This window comes from Ahaetulla prasina, chromosome 1 (genome assembly GCF_028640845.1).
Source record: "Ahaetulla prasina isolate Xishuangbanna chromosome 1, ASM2864084v1, whole genome shotgun sequence".
NCBI lineage: Eukaryota > Metazoa > Chordata > Lepidosauria > Squamata > Colubridae > Ahaetulla > Ahaetulla prasina.
The window spans coordinates 151416655-151440670 of record NC_080539.1 but is presented as its reverse complement, the minus strand read 5'-3'; the positions used below and the strand labels follow the sequence as shown (position 1 = coordinate 151440670).

Sequence of the window (24016 nt, the reverse complement as noted above, 5' to 3'; positions counted from 1 at the left end):
CCGTCCGCCAAACAATGCCGTCCGCCAAACAATGTCGGCTGTCGGCCCCCAGGTGAAGGTCCTTCTCGGTGGGGGCTCCCACACTCTGGAACGAGCTTCCCCCGGGTTTACGCCAAATTCCTGACCTTCGGACCTTTCGTCGCGAACTGAAGACACATCTGTTCATACGCGCGGGGCTGCCTTGAATTTTATCAATTTTAAATTTTTTATTAATAATTTTAAATGGGGTTTTAGTCTATTATATATTTTAACTTCTTAGGCTAACTATAAAATAAGTTTCTTAAACGTATTTTAAATTGTACATTGTATTACCTGTTTTATTTTGCCTGTACACCGCCCTGAGTCCTTCGGGAGAAGGGCGGTATAAAAATCAAATAAATAATAATAAAAATAATAATAATCCAACCAGTAAATGCTCAACTCTATCTAGTTGCCTAAACTCTACCCTGAATAGGGACCACAGGGTCATAAAAAATGTGATACAACCATATTCAAAGACAGATTCTAAGACTTAGAATCCTTTAGTTTCGTTATTCAGTCTAACTGGATAATGCTAAAAAGCAACATCTATAGGAACATAGGGCAAGATTTTCATTTTTGGAGCATGCTTATAATGCTACATTGCTTATGAAAGAAGGGAGGGGTTGCACTGCAAAGTCATGATGTTGCTTCTTACTTGCATCACTCTGAGCCCCATGTCCTCTGCTGTGGTTGTTACAGATACTAAGGTTAAAAAAAATCCGGTCAACTAACAACATGCCACCTGAGACAACAGCCATGGAACCAGTCTTGTGAAAGCTGAGTGAAAAAGCTGCTAATAATATGTTAGGAATATAGGCACCTTACTCAGTAGCTCTGTACCTTGTTTCCCCTGGAAGGAAGCTGACTGGCATATTCTCTTGGCATCCTTGTCCTGGATGCCAGTTAGATTTGCATGCTGAGCAAAACTCTATGTCACAGACTTTGCATTGCACCAACTGGGGGCTCTGAGGTCCTGTTTCCTGAAGCTGGCAAACTGCTTGGCAGGAAGAAGATGGGCACCAAGTCCGACAAGGATCCAAAAGCACTTCTGTTAAGGACATAAGGCAGAGTTGAGAAAAGCTGTAGTTTAACAGCAGAATTAATACATTTAATCCCAATGGAGGGCTGGGATAATAGATTAGGTATCCATAATCTGGTATAAGGCAGTTACTTCTAGTCCAGTGACAAAGGTAAAGACTTGGAATTGATCTTGAGTTGTGGAACACAATGAGGAATGTCCAATGTCTTATAACACTGCATTCTAAAACTAATATAGAATATGCAGGGAACAATGTAAACATTTTATTCTCAAATACAATGGGAAAGCAAAGAAAACATGAGTTATTTTTTGCCTCTGTTCCCTCTCCACGGTGTTCTAAAACATCCCACACATAGTAGCTTCTTGGAAGAATAATCCAAAATCAACAGAATTTGATTTCCCTTTAATAAAATAATGTTACATATAGTAAAAACCCTTCCTACACCACCCTCACAAAGGAAAAACAAACTGCTTAATCACCTTATCCCCAGGAGTCCTTGGTGAGAAAAAGAATAATTGAAAAACTCTGTGCAATAACACCTCTCTCCTCTTAGCCATGAAAACATTGCTTGAACCTAATCTATAATCTCAATTTTTATAATACAATACCAAAGATAGTATAATGATCCCTTATATAAGTCTTCTTTGCCATGCCTGTGGGGTGACTTTGTTTTAACAGTTTTTATCTCCCCAAATTAGAGCCAAACAAATTTTGTATGGGCATGACATATCGATGAGTTTGGTGTAGTGGTTAAGGCATAGGAACAAAACTCGGGACATGATGAGTTGTAGTCTGCCTTAACCATGAAAGATCCCTGGGCGACTGTGGGCCACTCATTCTCTCTCAGGGTGTTTGTTGTGAAGAAAATAGGAGGCAGGAGTATTATGGATGTCTGCCTTGAGTTGTACAAAATAAAGGCAGAATATAAATCTAATGAAAAATGAAATAAAAATCACCTCAAAACACTCCCCTTGATGTACATAACAATAAACTGAGATATTCCAGAAAACACTGAACAAAGCAGAATAAAAAAACCTGATTTTTTTAAAAAAATGGAACCAAATTATTTCCTTAGTTAGGGGCAAACTATGGATTCTAGATTGTAGCCACATACAATACCTCTTTCAAATTGTAGTTTTTTGTATCTCTGCATGATTTCCGATGCAACCATACACTCAATCTGTTGAGGAGAGAAGAAGAGACAAATAGCATTTAATATAACTAAATTGTAACTAAAAGGTTATCAGATAAAAAGGAATGTAATAAAAAAATCATGATTTATAATTAGAAGTTTGAAGTTTACATTAAACTATAATGTAAAATAAAGATGTAGAGGGAACGTACTTCATTTTCTTGTAAATGCCCTCGTTTTGGGCAAGCAGCATCAGGACAGCTAATTGCTGTTTCAAGGCCTTCCTTGATCAAAAGCTCCACATACTGTTTCAGGCACTATGAAAAGTCAGGGAAAAGAAGTATAAACGCCACACAGTGACTGGGAGATATATACTGTAGAATATTGAATACTTTTTCAGATAATGAAGTCAATATAAGCCTTAGGAGTTAATTCACAGAAATAGCCTAATTACATCTGGGCCCTTTTTGTGCCATTATCTGCAAAATTCTTTCCAATAATTCTTTGTTAACAAAGGTACAAGTTTTGCTGAGTGAATGCTCCACTCAGCAGGTAAGCCTAAGAACCATGAATGGTTCCATATTGGATATCATGGTCAACTCATAATTTGAAGTCAGAAATACCGGTACTCATTCTTTCCTCATATATGAGTTTCTTCCAGGGGCGGGTTCCAAATCCCGTCGCTACTGATTCACTTGTGCACACAGCACTTCTGTGCACGCAGCACTTCTGTGCATGCGCAGAAGCTTCCAAGTGGGTGGGTGGAGCTTCTCCCCACCACCGCTACTGGTTCGCCTGATTTGGTACAAACCGGAAGCAACCCACCACTGGTTTCTTCTCAGTTTCTTGTTTTAGGTTAGATTAGTTTTAGTCACTCAGTGATTTTCATATCTGAATCTGTCCAGCTATGATACCACACTGTTTTGGTTTTGTGGTTGCACCAAGGCAACTTTTTTGAAGTGGGCCTACTTTTCTTATCAAGCAGACCTTTTCCAAGGAGTCTTTCTTTCTTTCTTTCTTTCTTTCTTTCTTTCTCTCTCTCTCTCTCTCTCTCTCTCTCTCTCTCTCTCCTTCCTTCCTTCCCTCCCTTTCCTGCTTCCTTTCCCCCTTCCTTTTCCAAACCACAATTGGAACAGTTTGCTCTAGTCCACATTGACTCAGCTTTCCTCTTCTTGTGTTTGCTGGAAGAAGAAGAGTTGCATGTAAATGAGATAATGCCACCTACTAGCAGAACCAGTCCAACAGCAAATTTTGATCTACTCTGTTATCATCTAGTTATTAGCTGTTCAATACTTCAAAGGAAACCATAAAGGTCACCAGAGACAGCATGGTCTTACATGGTCCATGTTCCTTGCAGGCAGTATAATATCAAACATACTGTTCCTGCAGCTCATTAATGCCACTCGTTTCCTTACTTTCCCTCTGAATAAAAAAGATTGGCAAGAAGGGAGTAAGAAGCGGTTGTTATCCTCTGACTGTGTGCTAGGAAAATGAATATGGGTGTAGAATCATATATTGAATGAGGACAATAATGACTAATTTAAGGAGAACTATACTATATTATGGCATCTTCACTTAACAGCTGGAGTTGCTCCAGATGCATTTCACAAGTAGAACTTTGAAGAAATTGCGTGTTACATTTATGAACTAAACCAAAATATGGAATATGCTTCCATTCTGTGAAATGTGTGACTGAATGGACCATCTTTTTTTTAAAGAGCTGCATTTAGTAAATATTAGTTTGCAAACTTCCAATGAATTCCCATCTCCCCATTCGTGTCAATGGAACCCCCATATGTGAACTGTACATTTGCTATTCTCCTAATAGGAAATGAACTTGAACATCCTCTGGACTTCCGTAATGTCTTCTTCTGACTGGGAATGGCTGTCTTGTGCATAGAATGTGCAGTTCATACTTCATTGCTTAGGAGCCAGATGGGAACTAATGATAATTAATTCCCACAGTATAACACCTGTGTAATTATTCTGCCCCTAGATGGTAAACGTTTGCTGTTTCTATTGTAACATCTTATGAGATATTCATTTATAAAACTTAAGAATGTTGAAATACTTCTGATTAAAAAATGTATTGCCTGATGAGGATATTCATTTGTGATTAAATACTATAGTACACGAGTGCTCATAACAAAAAAATATTATTTGATCATTCAAGATCAGTAATAAAACAATAATCTTAAAACATTACACTCACACACACATTAATATGGTCTATTGTTATAGAAATTAAATGTCTGCGATGCTTTTGGTGATGCTGAAACTTTAGGAGCCTCAATATTTGGTGCAAAATTGCCAATTTGAAGGTTCATATGCAAATAGTACGCATAACAGTGTGAATCAAGAACAAAACTGGTAGCTGCTATCCTAGTCAAGAGGTCAAAGAATGGATTAGGAGTACATGTTGTCTATCGCTTGTAAGCATGAATTTATAAGTCACAAATCCAAAGAACGGGGAAACAAAGTTGAAACTGATAAAGTTAAAAAAACCTCTTAGTCCACCTTCTCTTTATTTGCTCTGTACCAGGATAGTAAAGCTCAACACAATCAGAAAACTCCAAAATTCTGCCTAACCCCACAGCAGACAATCATTGTTTCCATTCATGCAACCTCAGTACTATGCTAATCATGGTACTGACTGGCCAGAAGAAATTTCTTGCAAGTGTTACCACATGATCTAATGCAGTGGCATATTCTGTAGGGGATGAATGGCAAAAGTGTTTTTCTCTTCTCACAAGAGCTCTACTGGATCTCAAACTGGATCAGTTGATCAAATTTATTGTCTGTTTTAACTGAATATGGTTTTCTGGGTGGAAATGCACTTGTTGCTTCCAAGAAACAACTTGGATGTAGATAGAGATGAATGGTTGAGAAACTAGATGGAATTATAGGTCAGTCTTTAGGGCTGTTACTGATAGTGTTGCTGAAGATATTTAGAAAATAGCTTCTCAACTTTTAAGCTGTATTTGAAGAACTCACTTAAGAATGTCTGAATCAGATTCAGATTTATTCTTATAATTTTAGGTAAGAGTGAAGGAGAAACTATTCATGTTGGCCCCATTCTTCCATCATGACCTTTTAGCTCTGTTCTTGTCAACTGGCAGCTTTAATCTAAAACAATGTGGCTTGCACAACAGGCATAGCAGCTCTAGAGAAAATGTGCACAATGTGTAATGCTTATTTAGATCCCTAAACCTCTAAAAATATAACCACCAAATTGTAAGTTGCAATTTGAAGGAAAGGAAAAATAAATACAGTCTATTTTATCAAATCACTGTTTTTCATTCATTTCAGTGAATTAATTGTAATTTAACATTCAATCCAGTTTAGGGTCCTTGCTGTTGTTTCAACACCACACATACACACTGCCAATCCCCTGGATGCATTCCACCATAAAGCCAAATCACCTCTTGGCCTGGAAAAGGTTGCTTACCCTTGGCTCTATGCTGTAAATCAGAATAAGCCAGGAGCAGGCTGAGAGATAAATCATAAGAGAAAACCTAGGAGCCAAGAACACTCTGTGCTCTGCAGACTATCCATCCCCTCCCCCATTTCCATTCATGGCCATTAGGGAATATGCAGGAAGCAAAGTTTTGTATGTTAATTGTTTAGGAGTACACTAATTGATCAAACGTCTTTGATAATTATTATTCTCTGAAAAGACCGCTTCCTGCAAAATGCTCATGAATTTTAATCCCCAATCTCAAAGTGATTCATGTCCTCTACAGCAGGATCTGAATCTGGCAGTAAACATCAAAAATGACCCACTATATTGTTCCAGAATAAAGTTAACCACAATCTACTTCCTGCTTTAGTGATCATTATTATATCTGTTACTTTAACACACTCTCATGGAGAGGGTGAGGGAGAAAGATTGGGATGCTCTAGGTCAGGAGCGTCAAATTCAGGTCATATGGGCCGGATGCATCATGTGCTGGCCACACCCATCCCCGGTTTAGCGAAGGGGGGGAAAGTCGCAATATGTAATGTGACGTTGTGAGTTTGACACTCCTGCTCTAGGTGCAAATGAACGCCACTTCCAGTCACAAAACTGTAAACCACCATTTATGGTTTGTTTTCCAGAGGCCAGGTTAGGTCGTAGCGTTTATTTCTGATTGGAATAATCCAAAAAGAGTATTTATTTACAAAACCACCCACCCACCCCATCTTATGACCAGAAGCATATTTTGCACTAAATTACCGGTAATTGTAACACAGCATTAAAAAACTAATCAGCAATTTGGGCTGACAGCAGATGGTAGATCCAAGAAAAGAAAGTACAGGACAACCAGTCTGTAATTGAGTTTTTGTGTGATATGGAGACAAAAGCATATAGTATATCTGGCCACAGATGGTCCCTCCAGAGCAATTTTCTTATAGGACCACTTAAGACACATGTAGCAATCAATGCAAATGAGATCCTATGCAATTTGTCAAACTTGGCACCCTGACATTCCACCTGTGCTTAAATTGTATTAAACGCATAAAAGATTGATTATCGTTGCAGTTGTATGAAGCCAAAAGATTTACAGAAACAGGAGGAGTCAGGAGAAAATACGCCTAACATAATTCTTATTTTCATTGCTAATATTAGGAAAATACTCTAAAATAATTGGGGAGATGGTGGAGGGAGATTGACTGATTCCATGCAAATCCTGCATGGTTGCCTAGGCAACACCAGAATGCTTCCTTGCCTTCCATTGCTGACTCTGCAGCAAAGAAAAGGTCATTTGACTATGCCAGGGGCAATAGCAGATATGAACCTAGTTAGAAGCTGCAAGGGGAATAGCATCTCATAGCTATCCCTGAATGTTCAGCTGCCATTTGTTTTATGTAAGTACTTCTGGGGGAGAGAGGGGGAAAAAAGCTGCCTGGCTAGCCCAATGCTGTGTTTTTTGGCCTTGGCAGCTTTAAGAGGTGTGGGGAATTCTGGGAGTTGAAGTCCACGCCTCTTAAAGCTGTCAAGGTTGAGAAACCCTGGCCAAGTGTGTGGGTCCCTTGTCAGATGAGGGCAAAGATTCTGTGCTTGAAGCCAATTAGTTACTTCCCCTATAAATAATACTGAAGCAACCTTTTTTTTTTTAATTGGATGGATGCAGTTCAACCCCCGCATGTTTTCCCACCGCTGTTGCTGTCAATACATTTATGTGTTTAATCCAGATGGATTTTCTGTTCTCTGGCATGTCATTCTTTGAAATCCAGATGTCAGAGCTCCAGGCAGTTGTTTAACAGATTGTCTTTTGCTTCTCTGCCTAAGAAGATCATGTAATTTGTCCTATCTTCTTTTTTTTTCTTTCACATGTGTGGGCATGCAGGTTAATTAATACCACCCCCAAATCAATGAATAAATAATATTAAAAAAATAAATAACAGACTTTAAAAATGCAGGTCTTAGACTCAGGTTCATATAGAAATACGTCATCCCTGTCCCGTCCTCCTCCTATCTATCTCATCCCCTTTCTTGAAAAATGCTCAAGAAGGTAAATGCGGGAATAGGAGGTTGTAACTATTTTCCCAACTTCCCTGTGAAATAATTGACAGAGAATGGGCTTATGCCGCACAGTATGGTTAAATAGGGAGCTAATTTTTTCCATTCAACATTGCTTTTGCATAACTTTATTTTTTTATACCACTCATCTTCTAAAGAACTCTGATGTTATACTGCCCCAGTAACTCTATGAAGTCTACTATGCTAAGAGGTCAAGGCTGGGTGACCCAAATTCACTCAATAAAATTTTACATTAATTCGGAGGAACTGATTCAAGTCTCTTATGATTCCAAGCAGGGAGAAAAAATCTTTCTGAAGCTTTTTTTCTCTCCTTGGCCTGGAGGGGAAAAAAAAAACCATTTCAGGTTCAAAAGTTAGCCAACTAGAAACTTGTGCAACAGAATGGAAGACATTGGGACTTGGCAAAGCTTTAACTTTATCTGACTAGTTTAGAGGGCAGTCTACAGTGTAGCCATTTAAGTCCTAGCCGGGCTTTATTGGCAGTCAGACAGACACCTAGAGCTTGCAAAGACCTGGTGTCATCCATTTTGTTCGTCAGCTAACTTTTGAAGATTCACCCCACCTCCAATTCAAGGGAAAAATCTGCAGAAAGATTTTCTGTCTTTGCTTTCTTGGTTCCTCTACTCTTTAGCCTGGAGTCAAGGTAAGGGATAAAGATAAGATAGCAGAGGGGGGAAGAGTTTCGTTTTAAGACTTAATTGGGGTGGGATGGGGGGAATCAATAAGTCTGTCCTTCCCAGCTTCTTTTTGTTTGTTTGTTTGTTGAAGAAATGTGGCTTTCTAGGAGAGAGGAAAGAGGATAAGCAAGGAAAAAGTTTTGGGAAGCTCATCCTGAAGCTGTCACCTTTTACGCAGGCCTGGCAGAAGAGCTTTGCAGCCCAATGGCCAGCTGATCAGCAACCAGCCAACTGGTGCAGAAAGGCTCTGAAAAGCTTTTATTTTGCCCCAGAAAGGCAGAATTCCCTTGGCAGGAGAAGAATTGGGAAAGGAAGGCATGCACAGCATTTTCCTTCCCCATTGTTTCTCATTGGCAAGACAGTCATCTGTTGCGGTGGCTGGCATGCAAGGCGGTCAAGGGATGGGAAGTGGCGCATGGAGTATCTCAGGGCGAGGAAGGCCTCGAGAGGCTTGAAGCAGGTGGGTTTGTGCCTGCATTAGGCCTCCCAGGGTCTCCCCATCCTTAAGCTCAACTTAATGACCCATGCATTCGTTTTAACACTTGAGTGTCAAACTCAACCGTGTCACGTGATGTATCGTGACATATTGCAATGTTTTTTGCCTTTGCGCAGCCGGGATGGGCGTGGTCTGCGTGGGACACATCCGGCCCATTGGGCCACCAGTTTGACAGGCCTGGTTTAGCAAATGCACTGGAGAAATCAATGATGACTGGTTATTATTTGAGCCAGTTCATTTAACATGGTCCCAAATTTCGACCTAATCGGCGGGCTCCATTATAATTGTAACTCGAGGACAACAACCATGTCTGTAGCTCATGGTTGGAGTCCTCGGTGTTCTTTGAGCTTGGTCTGCAAACAAACAACCAAGCTCAGACAGCACCAAAGACTACACAACGATTAACAATAACTCAGAGGGACATCTAACCTGGTGAACAGCCAGATCTTAAGGGACTTCTGAAAGGTTATCATGGATGGGGCCAATCTAATCTTGGAAGGGAATGGTGTTCCAAAGGACAGGTGCAGTGACGGAAAAGGTTTAAGGCCTTGTGTAAAAAGGATATTTCTTGGCAAGGCACTGAAAACTATGTGATATTACAACTGGTATTCTTCCAGATTTAGAAAAACCTAGAACTAAACATTACTATCTGATCCAGGAAACTTTCAGTATTAGGAGAATTATGTATTTCTTGGAGGGAGATAATATCAAGCTTTTCTTGTTTATAGTAAGTAATGACTTTTTGATTGTTTAACTGATTACTAATTGGTAGATGTTCTCAAATTAGCATAAGAGATGCATAATTTAATGACATCTACCTTATTTGATATTTTGTTCTTCTTATCCAATGTACTTTTTAAAATTTACTCTTTCATAGATAATATTTCTAGCACATTTTTAAGAGAATGAACCGAACAACATCTAGACAACAATAAAATCCATTAAGAGACAAAAACCCTTCACTGAGAGGACTCTGTGGGATCATATTTTCCAGATTTCATCTCCTTAGGTTGTGTAACTAAAGAAAAAATTGTGCTGACTTTGGTGGGAAATGAAAGAAAACAAAGGAATTAATCTTACAGTACGTTTAATGCAACTATAAATTTAAAATATACCTCTCAAGCAATGCCCCAAAGAGGAAAACATGGCCCCAATATTGCCTCCCACCCTTCTCTGATTTCTTGATTTTACTGCCTAACCTGCTTCGATCTTCAGGAACTTAAAAAATAAAGCAGCAATAACAATGAAATATGTTCTCTTCCCCAGCTGTAAAAATCACCCTTCCTTGTTCTAACCACTACCCATTTTTAAAAGCCAAGGAATGTGATTGTACAAACTGCTTAGGTAATGCTGCCAAACAGCTTGAAACATTTTCTAAAACAAATATTTTTATTTAAATCCTATCTTCCCAGTGTAGACTTAATAAATAAACCTAACCAACAACAAAGCTTTGGATCCTCCCTAGGTAGAATCCTCATTTTCTTTTCTAATTTGTTTGTCTAGAGATGAACAAAAATATATATATAGGAAATATATATTGCAATCTCCCGGGGTCATGCGATCCCCTTTTGGGACCTTCTGACAAGCAAAGTCAATGGGGAAGCAAGATTCACATAACAACTGTGTTACTAATTTAACAACCGCAGCGATTCACTTAACAAATGTGGCAAGAAAAATTGTAAAATAGGGCAAAATTCACATAACAAATGTCTCACTTAGTAACATGAATTGTGGGCTCAATTGTGGTATTAAGTCGAGGACTACCTGCATTACACTCTTGCCTACAGATATACAAACTTGACTCTTGATGACTTTGATGGCAGTTTAGATGGATTATTTGATGTTCACTAACCAGTGTACAGAAGATGCATTGGCATTGTGCTATTGTTGTCATCTGCTCCACAGGATACTCCCCAAGGCAGAGTTTACACAACACAAGAGGATCAAGCACCAAGTCCCAAGTAGGTCTGTATCTGGCTGTAGTCATTGCAGAATAATCTGAAAAGGGAAGGGAACAGTATCAATTTTTAAAAATCTGTCACAATTTCACATTTCCTTTATTCTGAATATAGTAAAATGTTGTCCAAACAATTTTTCAAGCAGACATGAGCAGCATGAAGGTCATAGATAGCCCTGTAAACTTCCTTTATTTGTCACTCTGAGTTTCCCGACTTTGTACTGCCAAAATAATAACCATTTTTTTAAAAGAAGGCAAAGTATACGTTGATAAATACGATTTAACACACATATTTTATTATTTCCCCAACATTCCCAAAATTTCATTGTTGCTGTTGATGTCAGTCTGTGGGCTTTGGCCTGGGCCTGTCCTACAGGATGACTAATTTTATTCAACACTGGGGAAGCTGGATTGAATGAATAATTTGCCCTAAATATATCCATTCACAAATCAATGGATGAAGTCAAGGGAAAACCTATTTATTGCTTACTCTAAATGCCAGTTTGGTACCCTGGTTGTGCACCTGAAGTGTTTTAACCGATCAGATTATTAATCACATCCATCACAACACCATGAAGCCATCAATATTTCTCTTTTAAATAGCATCTTGGATGTAAGCATTCAAAGAAGCTGTAATGCCTTTTTTCATATCACTACTGATTGTAGGCAGAAGCCTTCAAGCATTACACAACCACTTTTGTGATTCTTCTGCTTGCTAAGGAAACAAGAACTATTATTCAATTCTTGGCCACCAAGAGGTATGGAGCTTGTTGTGTTTTTTTTTTTTCATTACCATTGGCAACAAATAGATAGAAAACAAGAAAGGAAAGGGGGTTGGGGGGGAAAGGTCAAGCAATTTTATTTTCTGGGGGTGTTGTGGCTCATTTCTTCTTGAATTTTGTTCCAAAGAAAAAAGGAAATAAAAAGCCATTGAACAGATACTAGCCTCAACTTGAAAACCCACTGTGATTATGTGAAGTTCTACAAAAGTGTGTTGTGTTTGTACAGGAAGGAAGAGAGGGAGAGGGAGGGAAGAGAGAGAGGAAGAAGGAATAATTATATGTATATTAAACCGCAAGTTCTTAGTTTTCTCCTTCTCCTCCTCCATAGTTGTAGGGTTTAGGATAATCTGAGTTTGAGTCAAGGAGACACTAAAGTGACAGCAACAAGTATAGCAAGGATAACCATGGTGGAACTAAAGCAAACTCGACGCTTTAAATGGGATATTGTGTACATCTATTTGTCTTCTATTTATTCTTGACATCCCTTTCCATTTTACCACATTTCTTAAATAATCCATTCCTACTGCACTTCAGTTTATTTGTATATGGTAGTCTTTTGCTTCTTTTTCCACTATCATTCATTCTAGACAACAGCCCATGTTCTATCGACAACCTTTCTTTCAAAATCTGAAGGTCTTAAAATGTTCCTATTTCCTCTTATAGCAAGGTTATGTTTTCTAACAGGTCCTCATTTTTTCAACAGTACGAAATCCCACATATAAAATACATTTCTGTATTACAAAATCATATTGGAAATTGCAAACGTGAGAAAAGTCGCATCCCTTTCTACTCAAATAATTACCCTACATCAGAGGGTGAGTTACTGTTGTATTATCCAGTATGGTATGTTTATTAATGCTGAACTAGATATGGTAAAACTCAAATCCATTTCCCATTGAGTCACTGAGATTAGTGGGTAATTTTCCTCTTGAAAAACACTGAAATGGAGACAGATCTCCAACTAACAACCTCAGATCATTCTAGATATTTTTTTCTGAATAAAAGCCTCCTGTGATGGAGTACCTATGGCTTCAAGAGACAGGTTGTTCCACTGCTTAATAGTTATCGCGATCAGAAAATTCCTTATTTTGAATTTGGATCTCTCTGAATTAAACTTCTATCCGTTGGTTCTTGTTCTACCTTGGGCACTACAGAAAATAAATCCACACCTGTTTCTCTATAACAGGGGCCCACAACACCCGGTCTGTAGACTGGCACCGGGCCACGCATGACATGCCAACAACTGGACCACACAAAGAAGTGAAGCCCCATCGAAAGGATACAAGCAGCACACAAAAGTCATGGAAAAACCTCTTTCCATGGAACCAATACATGATGCCCAAAAGGTTGGGGGCCACTGCCCTATGACATCCTGTCAAGCATCAGAAGATTGCTATCATGCCTCCCCTTAGTCTTTTCTTCTTCAGGCTAAGTATGCTTGTATTTTTAATTGATCTTCATAGGATTTAACCTCCAAGCCCCTTGAAACTTAAAGGAAAAAGTGGCTACTTTATACATATGTAATTTTACAACATGGGATACCGCTGTATTTTCTACTTCACTACTATTACCGCCCTGAGTCTTCGGAGAAGGGCGGGGTATAAATGTAAACAAACAAACTACTATTACAGCTAAGCATAAAATGCCACAGGTTGCTGCAGAAAGGAGATTTATTGTTTGTTGACAAGAAAAAAAAATGGTTCATGTAATGCAAGTAACAAAGAAATCCGTACACCTGTCAATAGTCAAGAGGTAATGAAACACACCATATTTTCAAATCTAGGATTGTGTTATATCCTGTTGAAAGTACTTAGTTTTGTGCATTGCCATGTAACTGTTAAGGGCAGAGATTTTTTATTAGGAAAAAGAATACTTACTTGCCTTTCCCTTTTTCTATTGTCAAAGAAGGTCCACAGGAAGTAGCAAAACAAAACAAAATTTGATTTATGTCTTTCTCATATTTTCAAGACACTGGGGGAAAACAAGGGACATAATGTAGGCTTGTACTTGGAATTTTAAAATTATTTAAGACCTGCTTCATTTCTTCTTTCTTGCTTGTCCACTCAAATCAATCCTCTAACTCTGACAATCACTCCTTTTTTTGTAAGCAGAGGTTAATCTACTCTGCTATTACGCTGGCCTTTTGAACAGTTAGCTGTCCCTGGCTGCAAATCTGAAGATAACTACTAAACTAAATATTGCAGGTATGCTTTTCTAAAATCTGTTTTTCTGTTGTTTACTATGAGTAGAGAATCCTGCAAAAGGTGATCAAGAAAGTATCACAAGTAGTTCCAAGGAAAAACAGATGACAGGACAGTTAAGGCAGTGATGGGTTGCTACTGGTTCTCCCCGGTTCGGGAGAGCCGGTAGTGGAAATCTTGATATGAGACCGAACCGATTCTCTCCTAACGTCAGCTGGGCCCTGTTGCTTGCCCGCCCCCATGCTATATCTACCTTTATTCCTTTGTTTTTAGCTCAGCTGTAAGGCGTGGCGCAATGGATTGCACATGCAAAGAGCGTGCGCGATGCGAACCGGTGATAAAACTGGTCAGAACCCACCACTGAGTTAAGCCTTCAGTTAAGACACTCTGCCCTCTTTCCTACTGCAAACTATCCCCTCCCAGAGAAGTTTTGCAAGAGAAACAACATTTGAGCTAACTTTACACATGGCTGTCATTTCTTTAATAAATGTGAGCCATCCCAGGGACAGTAGCTTTTTAAAAAAGGAGATAGAAACATAGAAAAACAATATATAAATAAACATTCCAGTAACTCCCCAAACCAATGTAGAATTGCACGTCCTTAGAAATTAAATACTGAAGTAAATTACCATTTGCTTTAATTAATACTGCCATATAAAAAGGGTGATTCAATAACATTTCTGATGAAAATTTGTGGCAAGAGTTTCAGAACTTTAGAATACAAATATTGTACTCTTTGTCTCTAGAATTGAACAACTGGTTCCTTATTTGTGAATAGTTCAACAAAATCCGCTTGCTGGTTATAATGAATGAGCAACCAATATACAGCTTCTGCATGTTTATTTTTTTAGTGGTTGAATAAGAAAATATTATTTGAGAGAGAAAATAGATTTTAGTAAGCATTGTATATACATATAAATTCAAGATTCAAAGTAGTTATCTATGTTGTATTACTAAGATTAAATAAATGAATTAAAAATTAGGAAACAGTGAGCCACTAACACATAATCTACAAAACTCATATGGGAGAATTAAAAACAGGAAAGTAGATGGCCTTTAATAAACATATCCTCAGTGACAGTGTCTATGCCTCCATCCCAGGCCTTTTATCTACTGGAATATTGTGACTGTAATTCTATGCCTAATTAATTGGGAATAAGATTCTTTAGTGAAATGTCAAGTACCTGCCAATTAGGGGCATCCATAGTGATAGTCAAAGACAACAACATGGGAGCCATACGTAGGAAATGATGTTTCACCCTCTTTTAACATGCACTGCACATATCACACATATATAAAAAGAGGCAAACCTTCCATCTTTTGTTTGTGCCACCATTTTGATGCTTTTGACCATTAGTGTAGCTGAATTAATTATGTGGGAGACAGAGGGGGGGAGGGGGGAGGGAGGGAGAGAGAGAGATACCAACAGATAAACCATAAATTGTAGTCTGCTGTTCATGTTTCTCTCTCCCTATTTTTGCCTGCCTTTTGTCTCATTTTTTTGCTAGTTATTTTTTTAATACTTGCTGATCTTTACTGAATCAACATAGAGCTATATATTTTTTTTGTTAGCTGAAATGAGTAGCATGTTTGATTGGCGTGTATATAGGGATTGACTGGAAGTGTGCCAGGTGCAAAATAAACTGGAAATTACTCCCAGTAATTTTCCAACATGTCTGAAATGTTGCATTTACAGAGCTTCTGTTGCTTAAAACTATTTCCAGTTCTGATTCCAATGGCCTATTTACCTGGGAAAGTCTAAGCAAAAGCCTCCTGCTTCCAGGTGCAAGGTCCTTTACTGTCATAGTTTGGAATGTCTAAATGAAACCTAGTTTTTGCCACTCCATTTTCCAGCAGCAGTTCTTTGAAAAATTTCCAATGTAATAAACTCCTAACTGTACTCTTCAAGTTTTATAATTTGGGAATTTGGGAATTATGCATAAAGTGCTACAGTCTGATTCTTTTAAAACAACATTACTTGAGTCTGGGTTAAACATTACCCTATTAATGCAAATGTTTCAGTTACATCAATTTAAACAAAATATACGACAAATGGGGCTTAAGCCCAAATATCTAGGACTTTTAGCATGAATTACAGGAACAAGGTCTAAAATTATTTCCTCCAAATAAAAAACACAGAACCTTCATGAGAACTAGATTTAAACTTAATGTTAACCGCCTTAATCTAGATTGCAGAAAATATGACTTCTGTAACAGAATCATCAGTGCTTGGAATACTTTACCTGACTCTGTGGTCTCTTCCCATAATCCTAAAAGCTTTAACCAAAAACTTTCTACTATTGACCTCACCCCATTCCTAAGAGGACCATAAGGGGCATGCATAAGCGCACAAACGTGCCTACCGTTCCTGTCCTATTGTTTTTCTTTTCTTCTTCCTATATATATATATGCTTATACCTCCTAACATTTACTCATATATGTGTTTATATACTATATAATCTTTTTGTATGATATTGTGACAAAATAAATAAATAAATAAATAAATAAAACTAAATGCAGCCATGGAAAAACAATGTCATTTCTACTGAAGGGCTCTGTGATAAGAGAAAGTATCTCACAAAACATTATTGACTCTTCTAGAAACACTGCCCATGGCAAAGGGGAAAAAAACCAGAGTATTCTGAACGAACTCAAAAATAAACTATTCATGGAATCTCATCTGGAAGGAAAACCATAGCAGACTAATCTGTATCCCCAAAAGCCAATCCATTGAAATGACTACTTTTGGTCACTTAAAACATCTAGATTGCCACCTCAGAAGGAGGCAAAGGTGAAAGGCCACACCCACCTGAGAATCCCAATGTCAACATGGCCATTTACAGGAGCAGCAAATCATGACAATTTCACAGTAAAGCTGCAACTTACATAAACCTAACAGAACCTGGGCCTCAAGATTACCTAATGACAGCATACGTGTGATGTCACTGCATATATTTTGGTGTCACTGGGTTTGCTGCGGATGATACTCAATTCTGACTTGACTCTTCATGCTAATTTTAACTATTTGTAGGCAAAAATCATATCCACTCTATATTCAGGGTAGCCTTACTGACATTGATGGGATCAATTTTTAAGCATGCTTTATACTGCAGCCTTATTTTAATATCAAGTGTAGTTACTTTTGCTGAGTAGCTCTTCTTCTTCCTTTTTTTAATCCTTCTTCTAAGGACCTTCTGTCCAAACAGAATTAAAACAATTGGAAGCATGAGAAGTGACAGGGCTTTTATATGTTTGTGCGCGCACAAGCTACAAAAATATCACATGGATAGTTCATGAGAGTGGCCAGGAATCATGTGCCTACAGTGATGCCTACATCTTGAAACCCTGCCCAACTTCATTTGCTCAAATTTCCCTTTGGACAGTGTGCTCAACTGGCATCAGTACTGGATGCACCAACACATGCCACCGTATGCTGGCCATGCTCTGCAAAGCAGGACAAATTGTCCTGCCAAGAAACTATTCTGGGAAGAATTTTCCTTTAAGGCTGTTTTACCTTTGCTAGCCTACCTATGTCAATGGTAATAATATTTGGGACTGAGGGAAGAGCGCCAACACAGGACCTTCCTTAGTAAGCCACACTATTTATTACAAAGCACATGCTTGTGCGTTTCATAGTTCTGCATTCCAAGGAATGAAGGGCCTGTGGTAGACCATCAAATGAAATCCTCCTTTGACTGTGTCCCGATGTGACATCCAACGTGTCCATACTTGAGCCTCAGCTAGCCACAGGTTTTTATTTTAACTAGAAAACAGATTGTGTTACTATTATTACTTCTTTTAGATTCCATCACCTGAGGGATTGAGGGGAAGGTAAAAATACTCAGTTATTTTAGTTGTTTACCATTCAATCCTATTCAGTTCAATCAGGAAGAGCATAAAGCACCACAACTCTAAAATATCAGCAGCTGGTATCCTTTTTTTTTTCCTTCCAGGAATTTTTGTTGTTGTTGTTGAATTTCTAGTTATTTCAGAACCTTAACCTTGGGAAAGCTAGGCCAATTAAGGTTTAACCATAAATAATGGTAGCAATATATAGGATAAAAGCATGCAGGAAAAATTCTACCTGACTGCTAACAAAACAAAGAGGCTCATTGTGACAAATGTTTTTATGTCTCACAGTTATAGGTTTAGGTTTATTGGCTACTGTGAATGCTACGTGCATGGAAAGCAGTATTTCTCGGCCTCAGCAACTTTAAGATGTATGGACTTCAACTCACTGAATTCCCAAACCAGCATGAAAAACACTGGGTTAAATAAATGTATTCATGCATCTGGGAAAGCCAATAATAATTAACAAATCTGGTCTTTTCTGACCTCACCATGGCCATCTTGGTGAGCACCCAGAAGAAATTGCCTTCAAGCCCCCCTCACCCCCCAACAGATTTTGGAGAGACTACAGTAACTGTAAATAAAGTCTGATTCGGCAGGGGTTGGATTTGATCGGTTTGGGTGAACTGCATGTTAATTTTAATCTGGTTCGCCAAACTGGTTGGCTGACTCCGCCCACCCCTCCCCTCCCAGGCTGACCCCACCCACCCCACCCCTCCCCTCCAAGGAGTCTCCACACGACCTGTTTTGGATGCCAGGTAAGTGCAGGGGCCCACGCGGAGGCTCTTAGAGGGCGAAAAACAGGCCTACCGGAAGTCCAGAAACAGGCCTATTTCCGGCCTCCGGAGTACGGGGAAGACAGTTTTCACCCTCCCGGAGGCTTGAGGAAAATCTCCAGAGCCTGGGGAAGGCGAAAACACCCCCCATCCCCCTCTGCCATGGTGCAGAAAGCCGACTAGGCCATGCCCACCCAGCAACTGGGCAGATAACCGGTTGCTAAATCTTTTCAGTCCCACCCCTGGATTCAGGTACTATTTTGAAACCTGCTTTCTAAAAGACCCTCATTGCCATGCTTTAAATGCTTGCCTTTTTCTAACACACATAAAACAGGAGTAGTTTTCAATCAGCAGGTATTATTTCGGGAAGAAGGAAGATAAAACCTTTTAAATAAACATTTCATTGGAAATCATTAAGAGGCCCCGGCTTCAAACAAAACCAAAAAGCACATTCTAAAAGACAGCATTTTAGGTGGTGATTTTAAAAATTCAAAGTTCAGTTTATGCTCTCCGAGGTCAACCTAAACCAAAACCCACAATGCCCTGCCCTCTCTTCTGAGAAGACCACAGATGGAGAAAGATCCCAGTAACCCCCTTGAGTCATGTGGTAAAACAATTTCAGCTCTGGGGGTATGCTCAACTATTTAAAGCAATCACGTTTTGCCAACGATGAATCTTTTTATGGGGCACACTCTTTCATTATTGCCTTTTCCTATTTACTTTAATGACTACTGTTTCCTTAAGGACAGCCTTATGGCACAGAATTATCATCCCCAATGTAAAAATAGACCTTGGCTTCCAAGAGGGCACCACCTCAAGTTTTCCGTTTCTAAAACTGTACAACCTAAATTACATTGGACTGCTTAAGTTAACATTTTCAAGTTTCCCCCCCTCCCTGCAAACATTCTCACCAAAAGGCACCGATAGGTCAATGAGAACAAGGATGGTAGCACACCGCTGTCTCAGCTCTACCAGTCATCGAGAAGTACAATCACTATTATATCCCAGTCTAAACCCTGTTCGAAAAGGGACCAGATAATCCATTTCCTCTGAAGCCTGATTACCATTTCCCTGAAACTTGATGAAAAATATTGAGGGCTGTTAGGACCAGCAATGAAAATTGTCCATGGCTATATTGGATCATTCAAGACAGGCAGGACATCCCCTCTGACAAGAAGGCTATTACTACTGTTCATTCTCATATTGTTCTCTACAGCAGTGGCCTCCAACCTTTTGGGCACCAAGGACTGGTTCCATGGAGAGAAGTTTTTCCGTGGCCTGGACGGGGTCTGGTTTCATGTGCTGCCTGCATCCTGCGGATGGGACTTCACTTGTTTGCATGGACCAGTTGCTGGCATGCCATGGACCAGCGCCGGTCTATGGACTGGGGGTTGGCGATCCCTGCTCTATAGAATCTGAGTCATTGGATAGCTAAAATATTCTTCAAAACAGCCTTGCAAGTGATCCTGCAGCTCCTCCTTCTCCAACAAGGACTGAGTCACTTTTGGCCAGGGCCACAAGATGCTTATCCGAGGACACAATAAAATGAGAGAAATAGCTACATTTAATTCCTCTTATCACCACCATATAATCCTTAATATAGGTTTTTTTCTTAATCATTGGTTTTCTCTAATGGAATTCTAAGAGTCCTTCAAGTGTTTCATCTTCCTGGAGCTCCTTGGAAACCCAAGAAGCAGTCCAAACATTGCCCAAGTGTCTAGCAGAGTGCAGACAGAACTGTCAGTAAAGCTGCTGCCACATCCCCACCACAATAGGTCAAAATGCACTGGATTGCAAGCTTCACCATGCTGGTTTGGTCCGAAAAGCTTGCTGTGCTGATCTCTGCATCAGCTTCTCACCTACCGTTTGCTTCCCATTATTGCTGCCTCCTCAGCCTCTGCTCACATGAGTTACAGTCCACTTCCAGATCAGCTCTTCCAGCATTCCCAACACTTCCACAACTCTTTTCAGTCTGCCACCCACCCACCCCAAATTTCCAACAGAAATCACAATCGCAATTCCAAATCCTCCACAAACATTCAATACTTTTGGACACCATCTGATGAAGGGTTTTTGAGGCGTGTCAAAAATAGCACTGGGAAAAGATCTCGGTGTCTTCTAGGTAAAATAGTACTAATAAATATGTTTTTAGGTGTGTTAGATGGTTGAGAGTTCAGAACATGAAATCTGGTAAGGAATTAATATAAATGCAAGTAAACAGGCCTGCTTAAACACACACCCCCAGCTGAAATACAATGTGTAAGGTGAATCTACAGATTGAATCTTTGTGTGTTTGTATGTGGGTTGTAGGCGGAAGCAGGCATTTATTTATAGAAGCCTTAAGATTTTCCTATGAGGTTTCTCTAGAGATGAAGTCAAAAGTACACTTAAATTGGATGGATTCTGCATATACCAAGGATATTATAAAAGAGTCTCTGGTGACATGCAGCAGAGTCCTCTTCCCTTTCTACCCAGCATGTGACAACCTGCCTCTCTCACATGCTTCAAGGAGAACGACAAGTTGTGCAAAATGGTCTTGTTCTGCATGGTCCTGAATATCATGTGGATCTTCTGAAAGCTGTCCCAACCTCTACTGCATGAAATGTAGCCCAGCAAGCACCAGTTTTCAAAAATCAAAGAAAAAGTAGATAAGAAGACGTTGCCTTTCTTGCTCTCCATGAAATCCACTCCACATAGTCATTCTCAACCTGCAGCATTTTTCCACCACATTTCAACCTCTTATCTGTCTTTTCATCAGCCTTCAGGAGGCAAAGAAAGAACTAAAATTTAGTTGGTTTACAAAACAAGCTTACCTTATCGTAAAATGAAGAAACAAGCCAGACATCTCCATGCAGCTAAATTATTTATTTATTTATTGAACATCCAACCTGCAAAACCTGACTTTAGGCAGCCCACAATGGGTTAGCAACATAAAAGCAAAGGAACAAAAAAAAACCAAAAAAAAAACCCCACAACACCACAAACATCTAGAATAACTACGGTTAACCATCACCTCTTCCTTACAAAGTCTTTCTGTTCTGAACCGGCTCAGTTAAAGCCTTGGCTCAATGCCTAGGATAAGAATCAGGTTGTCAGGGCTTTATGGAAAGTTTAATAGAGTCAGGGCCATCTGAATCTTGGGGGAATGCTGTTCCATAGAACAGGTGCTACAAAAGGGAACGCATACTCCTGGGTCTTGCCAGGTTACCTTGTTTTGTAGAAGGAACTAAAGCATGACTAGTTTGCTGGATCTCATGGGGCAATTTGAGTTAATGGGAAACAGATGGTCCCAGAAATATGCTGGCTCTATGCCATTTAGTGCTTTATAGATAATAGTCAGTATCTTGAATTGTACCTGGAAACTTAGTTATGTCTAGTATGGTTTCCAGGCCTGACACTGTGAGCCAAAGTAATGGTGTTACAGGAGTGTAACAAAGTGCACCCATAACTACTCGTGGCTGCTGCATTTTGGACCAATTGCAGCTTCTAGATCAGTAATGGCTAACCTTTTCTGGACCGAGTGCCCAAAGTGTGCATGTGCCCAAAGCCCCAAAATGCAATGCGCGCCCCTGCATGGCTCCTGCCCCTGCGCATGCATGCATGGCTCCCCTGCATGCATCCTGCATATGCGCATGTGGACCCTCTGCACACATTCCGCCCCCCGCATGTGCCTTCCCCCCGCTTGTGCGCATGGCCCCCCACATGCACCACGGTCTCCTGCACACGCATGGCAGAGACCCAAAGACCAGCTGGCTGGTAGGAGGCGCACGTGCACATACAGCAGAGCTGAATGGAGCGACGGCTCACATGCCATCAGAGAGGGCACTGCATGCCACCTCTGGCACACGTGCTATAGGTTTGCCATCACAGTTCTAGATGCTTTTCAATCTTCACTCACTTCTAAATGTCATCACTCTGCTAAACAACGAATTCCCACAACACTGTCAAATTATTTACTAAGACTGTATTACTATTATTCTTCTCATCCTTCCTAGTACCTATCTCTTCTCACTTATAATTGCTACCAACCTGCCTTCCATTGAGGACCTGTATACTGCACGAATCAAGAAGAGGGCCGTGAAAATATTTACAGATCCCTCGCATCGAGGACATAAACTGTTTCAACTCCTACCATCAAAACGAGGCTGTAGAGCACTGCACACCAGAACAACTAGACACAAGAACAGTTTTTTCCCGAAGGCCATCACTCTGCGAAACAAATAATTCCCTCAACACTGTCAAACTATTTACTAAATCTGCACTACTACTAATCTTCTAATTGTTTTTATTACCAATCTCTTTCCACTTATGACTGTAACTTTTCGTTGCTATCATTAAGGGTTAAATTGCAACCTATGACCATCATTTGTGTTGTAAATGTTGTACCTTTGATGAAGGTATTTTTTTTTCTTTTATGTTCACTGAGAGCATATGCACCAAAACAAATTCCTTGTGTGTCCAATCACACTTGGCCAATAAATTCTATTCTATTCTATTATGACTATAACTGTGTTGCTTTTATCTTTACAATTTATATTGTTTTATTTGTGTCCTAGTATGATTTGATTGCTTATTAGTAACCTATGACTATCACTAAGTGCTGTATCTTATGATTCTTGATGAATGTATTTTATTTTTCTTTATGTATACTAAGAGCATATGCACCGGAGACAAATTCCTTGTGTGTCCAATCACACTTGGCCAATAAAGAATTCTATTCTATTCTATTCTATTCTATTCTATTCTATTCTATTCTATTCTATTCTATTCTATTCTATTCTATTCTATGGCAGCCCCTTGCACACTGCTTTCCAACAGTCTAACTGAGAGGTGACCAAGTCATGAATGATTGTGAGTTGGAAACCCCCAAACCAGCAATGGGCACAATTATCACCCAAGATATACCTATGAAAAGAAATTCTTGGCCACAGATGCCATTCACTTTTTAGCAAGCATTAAGAATCCAAGAACACCCCCAATGGCTCAGAAGGGCATTTAGTGACACTTTGTGTCACTAAATTGTATCACTAAATTTAGAAAAAGGTAAATTTAAAGTTCCAATTAACATATGAATCTTTAGGAAGTGAGCTAGAAATACTTTAGCATCATTAATGGCAGCACTTATACACAAGACAAGCAAGCACTGAAACAAAGTGTAAAATCTGATTCTAAAACCTTAAGAGTTGTTGTCTAAATGGAAATTACTGTGCTATGTCTTCATACCAACCATATAACTTTCCCTGGGTTTTTTTTTAATCAGTAAGAGACCTGATGAAGCCAGTTCTAAATGTGTTCATTCTAGACCACAGAGCACAATTAAAATCAACTTCAGCTTTCACCACAATACAGTGATAGATTTCTTCCTTCCCTTTAGAGGCAATTTACGGGGGGTGGGAGAAGAGAAGAGAAACCGACTTTTCCAGATGCAACTATAATACTAGAAAGAGCTGTAACTAACTTGTATCAGGTGTATCCTTTCACTGAATTTATAGGTCTAAGAACATTAATGAAATGCTTTGAGGTGCGGAAAGCGTTCTTCCCCAATGGATGGCATTTTTTTT

The 24016-nt window shown here is 39.4% G+C and overlaps 1 protein-coding gene across 4 annotated transcripts in view; it reads right to left on the bottom strand.

The window, feature by feature from the left end:
- RNF144A (ring finger protein 144A) overlaps positions 1 to 24016 on the bottom strand; it is a 66840-nt gene that overhangs the window by 8796 nt on the left and 34028 nt on the right. For all 4 annotated transcript variants that reach the window (XM_058178030.1, XM_058178038.1, XM_058178046.1 and 1 more), the window contains 4 exons: positions 10743 to 10888; positions 2406 to 2510; positions 2181 to 2241; positions 862 to 1069 (listed from right to left, as the gene is read on the bottom strand). In XM_058178030.1, the coding sequence (XP_058034013.1) occupies positions 862 to 1069; positions 2181 to 2241; positions 2406 to 2510; positions 10743 to 10888 (520 nt within the window). The remainder of the gene's footprint in view (positions 1 to 861; positions 1070 to 2180; positions 2242 to 2405; positions 2511 to 10742; positions 10889 to 24016) is intronic.